The sequence below is a fragment of the Otolemur garnettii genome, unplaced genomic scaffold (genome assembly GCF_000181295.1).
Source record: "Otolemur garnettii isolate 467f Iridium unplaced genomic scaffold, OtoGar3 scaffold00018, whole genome shotgun sequence".
NCBI classification, from domain to species: domain Eukaryota; kingdom Metazoa; phylum Chordata; class Mammalia; order Primates; family Galagidae; genus Otolemur; species Otolemur garnettii.
In genome coordinates this window covers 24,314,200-24,326,507 of record NW_003852413.1, presented here as the reverse complement: position 1 = coordinate 24,326,507, position 12,308 = coordinate 24,314,200, and the positions used below count along the sequence as shown (strand labels likewise).

The following is a 12,308-nucleotide window of genomic DNA, read 5'->3' as shown; positions in this document are numbered from 1 at the left end:
AAAAAAAAAAAAAGAAGAAGATGATCATGTGAAAACACACAGGAGAGCATCATGTGACAGTGAAGACAGAGATTGGAGTCACATAGCTGCAAGCCAAGGAATGCCAGATTTCAAGCAAACCACCCAAAGCCAGGACGAGGCTAGGGAGTATTCAGGGGGAGCATGATCCTAGTGATACCTGATCTCAGATTTCTAGCCTCCTGAATGTGAGACAATAAATTTCTGTTGTTTTAAACAATCAACTAAACAAACAAAACCCCCAAATGACTAATGGGGGGAGGGGAGGGATAAAAAGGCACAAAATATAGGTGGAAAATTACTTTGTGAAAGAGACAAGAGGCTGGGTGCTGTGGCTTACACCTGTAATCTAGCTAACACTCTGGAAGGCCAAGGTGGGTGGATTGCTTAAGCTTAGGAGTTTGAGACCAGCCTGAGCAAAAGCAAGAGCCTGTCACCTACAAAACAGAAAAAAACAGCCAGGTGTGGTGTGCATCTGTATTTCCACCTACTCAGGAGGCTGAGGCAAGAGGATCGCTTGACCCCAGGAGTTTGAGGTGGTTGTGAGCTATGATGCCACCACACTACCTAAGGTGACAGGGTGAGACTCCGTCTAAGAAAAAAAAAAAGAAAGAGACAGTAAACAGGAGGAGAGAAATGAAGAGAGAGAAGAAGAGTGACAGGTCTGGCAGGACACAAAAGGGCTGTGAGAGACAGGGAAATGTCACCTGCCCTGGAGCTGTGGCCCGTCACAGTGAGCGATGTGCAGTCTGGCACAGATCTGGCTGATGGATATTGAGGGGTCCCATTGCTGGAGGCCTGTGATGTCCCATTCGCTGCCTCCTTCCAGAGCTGGGCCTAGCTCTCCCCAGTACTGTTGAGATGAACTAGTCATGGGGACTCTTAAGAATGTGTACTGTGGACGGGAGTTGGGCAAATGCCCCTGCCTCTGCTATAAACAGGCAGCTTCTGTTCATGAGGCTTGCACAGAGGCAAAGGGGTGAGTGGGCTGGCTTGCTCAGAACCTCCTGGTGGCCACATGGGGGGCTTGTTTGGAGCTGGTAGACTTAGGAGCCCAGGGAAGTTAGACATAGCAAAGGTATGCTGGCAAGTCAGAGAGGAGAGTTGTTAGATCATGTCTTCCTAGAATCAGGGACAAATACTTGGGCTCTCCTCCTGCCAGGCCCCACACCTGCTTCCTGGTGCTATGGTATGACAAGATTCAGAAGCTCAGGCCCCACCAAGCTGGTGTGTTTTTGTAGTCCTGCTCTGGCTCCTCTCTGGCTCTCACAGGGACCTTTCCTTTTCTTGTTTAGGAAACATTGGTGGAGCAGAAACCCTATGCCTCAGTATTGTTGAGATGAACTTGTCATGGGGGCTCTCAGACTATGGAATGGCCTTGGGCAAGTATCCCTGACAGGGAGGGAATACTCCAGGGTTCCTTCCTCGTTAGAGTTCATGAGACCTCCAGGTGGCACAGGATCTTAATGAACTGGGCACATCCACCTCTTTGAGCCTTGGTTGTCTTATCTGTAAAATAGGAAAAGCCACCTTTTTCTGTGTGAACATGATCATGGCATTGGGTAGCAGAATACTGGGCTAGCTTTGGGAGTGGCTCGGGAACCTCTCTTTAAGGTTTGAGTAAGAGTAAGTGGTTCTTACTGTCTTTAAGGTTTGCCCTGGTCTTCTCTGCTACACAGCATGGAGCTGAGGGCCAGGAGACCCTCTGGGGGCTTCGCTTATTCAGCAGTCAATTATGAAGCACCTGTGATGCGCCAGGCATTATGCTGGGCACTAGGAAGATGGCAATGACCAAGTCAGATAATGCCCTTGCAGCCATCCGGTTTACAGTTTATTGAGAGAAAGAATAAACAGTAAAATAGAACAATACAGAAGATAATTTCAGATAGTGACAAGTTCACTGAAGAAAAATAAAGCAGAGTACCTCAATATTACACTGTGAGTGGGGGCAAGAGGGTGGGAGGCTCTAAGGAGAGAACTTTCAGCTGCCAGTTGAAAGGACCGGGGTGGGGGGGGGGGAACTTTCCAGACATCGGGGAGAGCCAGGTCCAGGACTCTGAGGAAAGATAGGGTAGCCACATCAAGGTATCTAAAAGAAGGCCAGAAAAGCAGTGGCAGGGAGACAGGGCATGATAAGAGCCATGAGATGGGCCAGGCAGAGGCCACGCGGCATCCTGGACTGGTGAGGAGGGGCTCATTGGCCTTAGATGAGTGGGGAGTCCTAGTGGGTTGTGGTGGGGTGGCAGGATCTAGCTGATGTTTTTGCACTGTGGAGACATGATGCTAGAGGGCGAGAGGGACAGCATAGAGGTCTAGTCCCTAGAAGCAGATTGTAGCTGTCTAGGCAGAGATGATGGTGGCTGGGCCTAAGGGGTGGTAGAGGAGCCTGAGGTGTCTTTGCTCCATAGCTGCTGTCCCAGCTAGGAGCACACAGGCAGCTCTAGGAAGGCCCTCCCAGTTGCCATGGATTAGGGGGTGGGAGAGGAGGGCTGACTGCTGGGAGGGAAAGTGGCTTTGTGCTTGGAAAACAAAGAACAGAGCTTGGGCCCTTTTCTCTTGGGGGTGGGGGGAAGCCAAGAGGCTGTTGACAGGACCAGAGTCTGGAGCTCAGGGCTGGGCTTGGCTGGAGCAGGCTGTGCCCCCAGGCAATGGGAAGGTGGGTAGGTGCCCAGCTGAGGAACCCCAGAGACCTCCAAGAGTAAAGCTTGAGTACTGGGCTTTGGGACAGGGAGGACAAGGCCAGAGAGAAGGATGCAGGCAATTTGGGCAGAGGGGCTGTGGGGTTGGGACAAGGAGTGTGTCAGACGTATTTGGGAGCAAATGGGGTCCCCTGGGAACTGGGTGTAAAGAAACCTCCAGGGCCTGACAGGCCCCTCTGCCTTGTCCTGCAGCCTTGCCGCTGAGACTTTACCCTCCCCACTCTGAGGTGGGGCCCACCAGGATGAACAAACTGCCTGGGGAGCTGGCCGGTGACTTGGAGCGCAGCCTGCCCGCCTTCGCCTCCCTGGGCTCCTCGCTGTCCCACAGCCAGACCCTCTCGGCGTCGCGCTTCCTCTCGCAGCCTCCGGAGAAACGCCGGGCCATCTCTGATGTCCGCCGCACCTTCTGTCTCTTTGTCACCTTCGACCTGCTCTTCATCTCCCTGCTCTGGATCATTGAGCTGAACGTGAGTAGGGGTGAGGCTGGGGGCACGCGCCATGCAGGGTCGGTCATCTGCCACGTGTGAGGGCTACCTCTCCCGTGAGGTTGATTCTCTGGCAAAATGAAGAATGGGAAGAACACCGGTTTTCTTCTTCTGGGTGAAAGAAATGGGGCTCCGAGTGATTGGGTCATTTGGACGTAGTCCCTCGGCAAGTGCGTGAAGGAGGCGGGGCTGAGCCAACCCTTTGGCCGGGTAGTTTGCTCTCGGCCTCTACGCCATGCTGCCCCCTAGTGGAGGTTCCCGAGAAAGGCGCGAGAGGAGGCCTGGCTCAGAACGAGCTGTTGGAACCTGTTGTCTTCTTTCTGCCTTATTGTTCTTGGTCTGCGGTTCGTTCGTTAGTTGGTTCATTCATTCATTCATTTACCATTTACCAGTCCCAACCCCCGCCATACCCCATGCAGTACTTGACCCACCCTTAGTCTAGCTGGCAGTGGCCTGATCTGGCCTCTGGGCACTAACAGGACAGACCCCCAGAGGCAGAAGCCTTGGGAGCAGGCCATCCTAGGCCTGGTCCAGTCCCAGCTCCTCCTCTGCGCTGTGACTCAGCAAGGGGCTCAGACTTTTCCAAACTCATTTTCCTTCTGCAGCATGGGCTTGCCATCAGGGTTCTGGATGGCAAGGGCCTTTCCTCCAGGTCTCAGGTGACAGGGAAACATGGTCTTTCTTGATAGAAGTGAGGAGTGTGGTGGCTCTCTCCTGTAATGCTAGCACTCTGGGAGGCCAAAGTGGGAGGATCACATGAAGCCAAGAGTTTGCGACCAACCAGAGCAAGAGTGAGACCCCCATCTCTATGAAAAATAGAAAAATTAGCCAGGTGTGGCCGTGCACACCTGTAGTCCCAGCTACTCAAGAGGCTGATGCAAGGGGATCTCTTGAAGCCAAGAGTTTGAGGTTGTAGTAAGCTAAGATGATGTCACTGCATTCGTCTAGCTAGGGCAACAGAGTGAGGCCCTATCTCCAAACAAAGAAAGAAAGCAAAGGAAGTGAGGAGTTTGGAGAAGGGGCTGGTTTAGGGGCAAAGAGGTTACGTTTGATTCTGAGCATGACATGTTGAGCTGCAGGGAAAGATGGCTCTGAGGATGACCTTTTTTTTTTTTAGAGACAGAGTCTCACTTTATTGCCCTTGGTAGAGTGTTGTGGCATTATAGCTCACAGCAACCTCCAATTCCTGGGCTTAGGCGATTCTGCCTCAGCCTCCTGAGTAGCTGGGACTACAGGCACCCACCACAACGTCCAGCTTTTGTTTTGTTGCAGTTTGACCAGGCGGGGTTCGAACCCGCCACCCTTGGTATATGGAGCCGGCGCCCTACCCATTGAGCCATAGGTGCCGCCCCAGGATGACTGTATTTTGTGCACAAGAGATGAAATGGCACTTTCAGCAAGATGGAACCACAGCCATGGGGGCCCTTAGAGGCTATCTTACTGATGGAAACCCAAGACGTAGTAAGGTTTGGAGTCTTTTTCAGAGGTTCTGAGATCTTAGGAATACTTTATATTGATGGTCCCATCCAACATCAGTGCAAACTCTAAAATTTACCTATATCCTACATTTAATACATATGTCTTTACCAGGGAAGAGCTGAAAACATTTTGACTACTTTTGAAATTATTTGGCTATGTCCGCTGCAATTGCTCTGTCGTCATCATGCATGCTTTGGAATTCTTGCAAAGTGAGCTAATCTTAACAAATGGTTTTCAAATGTAATGAAAGTTCTCAGGATACTAGATTTGACCATTTGTGGAATCAAGCATGGGCTCGGTGCCTGTAGCTCAGCGGCTAGGGCAATGGCCACATACACCAGGGCGAGTTCAAACCAAGTGTGGGCCTGCCAGACAACAATAAGAAAAATAGCTGGGCATTGTGGCGGGCACCTGTAGTCCCTGCTGCTTGGAAGGCTGAGGCAACAGAATCACTTAAGCCTGGGAGTTGGAGGTTGCTGTGAGCTGTGACACCAAAGCACTCTACTGAGGGTGGCATACTGAGACTAAAAAAAAAAAGGGGAGTCAGGCATGATATTTCACTTGGCAGAGATTTAATTAAAATTGTACTAATTTTCAGTTTTATAGTTTATTTTCATATTTTGGAGCACATGTATTTTTAGTCCCTTAACTGTGTCTATTGAATAGTAGGGTTGTGACCAGCGTGGGGTCTTACAGCCAGAGACTGGCAAAGCAGACACTGAAACTGAGCTCTTCTGAGTCCTGACCCAGTCAGCGCTGGCGGGTACCCAGGCTGGGGGAGACAAGGATGGAGGACGGAGCTCAGGGATATTGACTGGGAGGGGCTGTGGAGCATAAGAAGGAGCAGTGTGAGTAAGAGGAGGGCAGACTGGGGTGGGGTGAGTGGCAGACCCAGAAGCCTCACCAGCAGGCAAGAAGGAGAGGTGATGTTGGGTTTCATGGGGCTCTAGTGGTCTTGAGGTAGGTAGAGAGGCAGGTGGCGGAATGTGTGGGAATATCAGGTGTCTGTGCAGACTGTGGGCTTCTTCTCTGAGCATCAGAATTACTTGGAAGCTTAAAAAGATCCCATGTGCTCATAATCTTACCCCTCCCAAAAGTCAGGTAGACTGCCAAACATCTAAACCCCATCCGAGGTGGTTAGGAAGGGTCTTCCTTAGAGTGACTGGCCCTATCCCTGTATCATCCCTTTTCCAGGAATAAAGGTGCTGGCGCCCCTCACCTGTAGAAGCCTAGGCCTGCCACCCCCTTTCCTTCTGAGGAGTGTGGCTCTTGGTGTCCTTCCAGATCATCTCATCCCCCAGACCCGTGGATGTTAGAGTCCAGGCCAAGGTCTCAAGGGTCCTGGTGTATAGTGGGCTAGGGTAGGGACAGGGGCGAGGACATGTATTCACTCTCCTTGTCATCCTCTGCAGCCTCATGATAGATTTTGCCCATTAAGCACAAACCTAATCAATTGATTTGCCACCTGAGGCTCTGTCTGACACCATTACCCGTCCCCAGTCTCCATCACCCAGATGGATTGTTGGCTGGGAAGATGGAGCACTAGTATGAGAGAGAGGAGGAATTACAGGAGAGACAAGCTCCTTACACCTGCCCACTGCTTCCCGCTGCGCAGTCCCAAACTTACTCCTCCCTGGGCAGTGTGCATCAACCCAGTCCTGGCCCCTGGGGTTGCCTGGGTCTGTAGAGGAATGGGATTGGTACCTGGGGACTTGGACCTTGCTGAGTTCCCTTGGTGCTTTGGGGGCCCTTTTGGGTGGTGGCATAGCACTTACAGCCTCTCTTCCAGGTTCCACGCTCCCCTCCCTCCTCTATTCTGGGAGGTGAGGGGGTGCCCAGGGACTTGGTTCTGCCTACAGAGCTCTTCCTCTCTCCCAGACCAATACAAGCATCTGGAAGAACCTGGAGCAGGAGGTCATCCACTACAACTTTAAAACTTCCTTCTTTGACATCTTTGTGAGTGAGAGATCCAGGGAAATCTCTTTGGGAGATCCAGGGAAATGACTCTGGCTGGGTTATCTTCTTCCCACAATACCTGTTCATTCTGATCCAGAGACTCAGCTCCTATCCTTGGGGAGTCCTCAGTCTTCAAAAAGCTCCCTCTTTCAGAGTGCCCCAAGTGGGAAGGAGAAGATGAGACCTGTGTCCAAGAAGGTCACATCCAAATTGTCCCAAAGAAACACTAACTCAGCCATACTCTCCTGGGGCATGCACACTCATGGAGGGACATGGGGGAGCAGGACAGAGGGGAGGTCAGCCTTCAATGGGGGTAGGGGACTTTGGCTTCCTATGATGGCTTAGCTCCCTTCTCCTGCTAGGTCCTGGCCTTCTTCCGCTTCTCTGTACTGCTCCTGGGCTATGCTGTGCTGCGAATCCGGCACTGGTGGGTGATTGCGGTAAGATGCCACTTTTCCTGGCAGCTCTTGTGCCCTGGTAGGGCTGGTGCAAGGGATGTGATGGAGGAGGACTCCCTCCCCAGCCTCTGCTTTCCTTCTCTCCCTCTTTGCTTCCCCTGGGCAGGTCACTACATTGGTGTCCAGCACATTCCTCATTGTCAAGGTCATCATCTCAGAGGTCAGTAGCTCAGATCTGGCTGAGTCTGGTGGGCATCTGGCCTAACGGACAGGCTTCTCCTAAAAAAGGACCATGTCTCTAATTTCTGTCCCTGTTGTCAGGATTAGGGTGAGGGCAATCCAGTCCAGATATCTGCAAGGATTCATCTGCACCATCTCCCCCCACCTGTCTGTATAACCCTAAGAGTCAGAAAGTTCTTCTTCCAGCCTAACCTCGGTTTATCCCCGGTAGACTTAATTAATCCATCTCAGGGGCATGTGGCACAGCAGCTTCACAGTCAGCTGGTACTGGGCACAGAGTGTATGCCAATTTGTGTAGCCAGAATTGGTGACCTGAGGAGGGGGCTCTGCACCTATGGTTTTGGGGTGACAGTTGAGTAGTCCCTACCATGGAGCTCAGCCCCCTCCCTCTACAGCTGCTCAGCAAAGGGGCATTTGGCTACCTGCTCCCCATTGTGTCCTTTGTCCTTGCCTGGCTGGAGACCTGGTTCCTTGACTTCAAGGTCCTACCACAGGAAGCCGAGGAGGAGCGATGTGAGTGCTGGGTGATGGGGGCTTTGGCAAGGGTCATTACAGCCCTGAGGGGGAGAGGTTCAGGAATGAGAGTCAGTTCTGAGCCACCTGTCCCTCTGAGCAGACTCTAGGAACCTGAGTAAGCGTGGGGTTGTGAGTACCTCAGGCTGCTAAGGCATGACTATCTTCCATCCGGGACAATGGCTGCCCACATCTGCTCCTCCAGGGTATCTCGCCGCCCAAGCTGCTGCTGCCCGTGGACCCCTACTATTCTCTGGCATTCTATCCGAGGGCCAGTTCTATTCACCCCCAGAATCCTTTGCAGGTGAGGGGCTGGTGGGTGGTGGAGCTGCCTTCAGGGAGGGGCCTCGTGAGGAGCAGGGTGGGCTGGGTCTGTTCTTTCTATTCCTTCTATCGGGCTCCCTGGGGAAAGCCAGCAACCCTCTCCCACACACTTTTATCCCCCACGTCTTTGCACTCACATGCCCGACCCCCACTACCTACCTGCACTCTTTCCCCACCCTTTGCCATTGTCAATTATCATCCATGCTTGTTTTCTACAGGGTCTGACAATGAATCAGACGAAGAAGTTATTGGGAAGAAAATTTTCTCTGCCCAGGTATTTGGCTACCTACCTAGACCCTGCCCTTGCAATGGGCACCCACACAAGGGCCAGCGCTGGGTTCAGCCAGGGTGGTCAGAGGTTTCCCAGTACAGGATAGACTTCAGGCAGCCCAAATGCCAGACAGTGCCTGTTTATCCAAGTATCTGTCTCACCATTGGTCACACCCCTGGCCTGCCTCATGCTTGGGGACAGAGGGGGAGCAGCCACAACCACAGCCCTCAGGAGACTGGAGGCCCCAGGCTGACCCCTTCCTGCCTCCCACTCTTGGCCAGGAACGGGAGTACATCCGCCAGGGGAAGGAGGCCACAGCAGTGGTGGACCAGATCTTGGCCCAGGAGGATAATTGGAAGTTTGAGAAGAATAATGTAAGAAGCCCCTCTCCCGCCAGGCACAGTGGCTATGCCTGTAATCCTAGCACTCTGGGAGGCTGAGGTGGGTGGATAGCTTGAACTCACAGGTTTGAGACCAGCCTGAGGAAAAAGCGAGACCCCTGTCTCTAGTGAAAATAGAAAAACTTGAGCATTGCCTGTGGCTCAGTGGGGAGGGCGCTGGCCCCATATCAGTATATCAGGTGGCGTGTTTGAATCCGGCCCTGGCCAAACTGCAACAAAAAATAGCCAGGCATTGTGGTGGGCACTTGTAGTTCCAGCTACTTGGGAGGCTGAGGCAAGAGAATCACCTAAAGCCCAGGAGTTGGAGGTTGCTGTGAGCTGTGACGCCACAGCACTCTACTGAGGGCAATAAAATGAGACTCTGTCTCAAAAAAAAAAGAAAAAAGAAAAACTGAGGCAAGAGGATCACTTTTGCCCAAGAGTTGGAGATTGCTATGAGCTATGACGCCAAGGCACTTTACCCAGGGTGCGACAGCTTAAGACTGTCTCAAAAAAAAAAGAAAAGAAAAGGGAGCCCCTTTCCCACCTAAGCCTCCCGTGGGTGTTGGGGGTTTTTGCTTTATTTTCTGAGGCCTGAGAAATAAACCCAAGGATTACATGGATTAGAACCCTATCCCTGCCCCCCAAAAAGGAATGAATCCTGGGGTTGGCCATTCGGCAGGAGGCTGGGCTGGGTGCTTCCCCTCTGCCGACCCCCAGCTCCCTTCCCTGCTGCTCTGCCCCGTTGGCTCCAGGCTTTGAAAGGGAAGCCAGGCTTGTATCCTGTGTCTGGTGTTTTATTTCATGATCAAAACAACATTATCTAAAAAGATTGCAGAGAGCTTGGAAAACATAGGGAAACATCCCCCAGTCTCTCTCTCTCTGGCCACTTCCCCTGGCAGCCCTGTTGGCCTGGAGACAACAGCTCTTCGAGGTTGCAGTGCAGCTGTGCTCTCGTCTTTCAACTTAATATCAAAAGCCTTTGCCATACGTTTGTCAGAACCACTGGTAATGGCTGTTCAGATGCCACCCAAATCCTGGAGTTCTCCACTCTGAGCTGCCTGTCACCATTCCTGTGCCACCAGCCCGCTCCTGTGCCCTCCATCTGTTCTCTACCTTCCTCCCTGCTACCCTTATGTCCCTTCCACAGGAATATGGGGACACTGTGTACACCATTGAGGTTCCCTTTCATGGCAAGACATTCATCCTCAAGGTGAGTGAAGGAAGCAGGTATCCTGGAGTGTCCTGCTCTGTCTGGGGCTGCAGGAAGAGGCCAAGGGGCTCTCTGGCAGGTCTCTTCCACCAAGAGGGAAGGGCTGGTGTGCCCTAGCACATCTGGCACCACCCAGCCCTCCTGCCCTGGTCCTGCCAGACCTTCCTGCCCTGCCCCGCGGAGCTGGTGTACCAGGAGGTGATCCTACAGCCTGAAAGGATGGTGCTATGGAACAAGACAGTGACTGCCTGCCAGGTGAGCCAAGCCTGGGGGCACATTCAGGCCACAGAGGACCTGGGTGGTATCACTGAACCACTCTGTGCCTTAGTTTCCCCATCTATAAAATGGGATGATGGCCATAGCCCCTTGTGGAGAGGCCAGGAAGATGGCAAGGAGGAATGTTCACAGGGTACCTGGCCCAGGGCCTGGGAGTGGCAACAGTCCTTACTTATTTTTTTTGTTGCAGTTTGATCGGGGCTGGGTGTGAACCCGCCACCCTTGGAATATGGGGCTAGCGCCCTACTCACTGAGCCACAGGCGCCACCCAACAGTCCTTAGTATAGGGGCCTGAGCAAAGAGGAGGCTGGTTTGGGGGATTCCTAGGGTGAGCTGTACCTCATGTTTCCTCTGATGGCCCTCAGATCCTACAGCGAGTAGAAGACAACACTCTCATCTCCTATGATGTGTCTGCAGGGGCTGCGGGTGGCGTGGTCTCCCCAAGGTGAGCACCCACCAAACACCCTCCTCACAGGCCTTCTGCACTTAGATCTTGGGCTCCGTGCCCTCTATCTAACCCTCCTTCCCTCAGGGACTTTGTGAATGTCCGGCGCATTGAGCGGCGCAGGGACCGATATCTGTCATCAGGCATTGCCACCATGCACAGTGACAAGCCGGCCACGCACAAATATGTCAGGTGAGCCTGACCTTACTTGGGGTCATCTTGGCCTGCCCCTCCCAGGAGCACTTAGCAGTGCAGGGTACACTATGTACAGCTTCTCCTGCTGAGGCTGCATTCCTGTTCCCTGTCCCACTGGGCTCTGCCCCTCCCAGCCCCTAATCCTGCTAATCTTGCCGCTCTGTCTGTGTGAGCAGGGAAGATAGACAGCTGGATCCCAGCCACCAAGACTGGAGGGGATGTGTGTAGCTGGCTCGGGGTAGACTGTGGGTGGGGACCAGTCCAGGGAAGGAGTTTGGGAGCCATGAGGTCAGCTGGGCTGGTCAATCTAAGCAGGAGGCCCCGAGTTCTGGGTTTCACTCAGGTCTCCTTTCCTTCTCCTCACCCTGTCCCTGATGGTTTGCCTTCCTCAAAGTCCCCTCAAAGGGAAAGGAGTCATAGTCCCTGGGCTTCCTCCAAGTGCTGTGGGTGGCCCTCTCGCATAGACCCCACTCCTTGCCTCCCTAGTCTCCTCCTGGGGCTCCAGCAGAGAGCATTGGTCTTTGAATATGAGACCAGGCTCTGGTTTTGGCACAACTACATACTCACTGGGTGAGGGGCCAAGCTCATTTCCTCCTTGGGTGCCAACTTCCTTATCTGTGGAGTGGGCTTAAGCATGCTCAAGGGAGCTGTGGGAAAGTGAAATGTGAGATGTGAACCATACAGCCCAGGCCCTGACCACCTCCTGAAAAGGGGCCCCAAGTGAGAAGCACCAGCCCAGCCCCTTCCGTCACAGCCAGAGCTGACTTTGGAATTTCTAGACTGAGTAGATGAGGGCTGGGAGGGTGGTGAGCTCCCTGTCACTGGAGGTGTGCAATCACTGGCATACTGTTACAGGAGGATTCCAGCATAGGAGAGTGGGTGAGGGTGGAGGGCTGATGCTAGAGCCTTTGGGTCATCTTTTGCTAAGCCGTATTCAGACAGAGTAGTAGTTTCTAGATCAGCATTTGCTTTCTCCCACTCTAGTCCAGACTGGGCCAAGAATGGGGTGTGTGAGTATCAGGGGCCTTGCTCAGCTCCAAAGTCCCCCCAATGGTTCCTCTCTCCTTAGGGGAGAGAATGGCCCTGGGGGCTTCATTGTGCTCAAGTCGGCCAGTAACCCTCGAGTCTGCACCTTCATCTGGATTCTCAACACAGATCTCAAGGTGGGGTCCTGGGTGCTGCTTGGTGGGCTACATGGCATGGAGGGTACTCTGCTGCTGAACGTGGTAGCTGTGTGACCTTGGGGATTCTCTCTGCTGCTCAGGGCCCCCTCTGTCTTCAGCCTCCTTTCTTCCTTTCTTTTTTTTTTTTGAGACAGAGTCTCATTATGTTACCCTCAGTAAAATGCTGTGGTATCACAGCTCACAGCAACCTCAAACTCTTGGGCTTACGCGATTCTCTTGCCTCAGCCTCCCA

General features: G+C 52.9%; 1 protein-coding gene across 3 annotated transcripts in view; it reads left to right on the top strand.

Annotated features, from left to right (window-relative positions):
* Positions 1-12,308, top strand: part of STARD3 (StAR related lipid transfer domain containing 3) — a 23,947-nt gene that overhangs the window by 10,508 nt on the left and 1,131 nt on the right. For 2 of the 3 annotated variants that reach the window (XM_003786419.3, XM_012803152.2), the window contains 13 exons: positions 2,910-3,184; positions 6,560-6,637; positions 7,000-7,077; positions 7,202-7,255; positions 7,671-7,788; positions 7,994-8,092; positions 8,331-8,386; positions 8,665-8,757; positions 9,914-9,976; positions 10,136-10,231; positions 10,618-10,697; positions 10,785-10,889; positions 11,962-12,055. In XM_003786419.3, the coding sequence (XP_003786467.1) occupies positions 2,960-3,184; positions 6,560-6,637; positions 7,000-7,077; positions 7,202-7,255; positions 7,671-7,788; positions 7,994-8,092; positions 8,331-8,386; positions 8,665-8,757; positions 9,914-9,976; positions 10,136-10,231; positions 10,618-10,697; positions 10,785-10,889; positions 11,962-12,055 (1,239 nt within the window). In that variant the 5' untranslated portion in view covers positions 2,910-2,959. The remainder of the gene's footprint in view (positions 1-2,909; positions 3,185-6,559; positions 6,638-6,999; positions 7,078-7,201; positions 7,256-7,670; positions 7,789-7,993; positions 8,093-8,330; positions 8,387-8,664; positions 8,758-9,913; positions 9,977-10,135; positions 10,232-10,617; positions 10,698-10,784; positions 10,890-11,961; positions 12,056-12,308) is intronic. The other variant, XM_023511104.1, reaches the window with a different exon arrangement.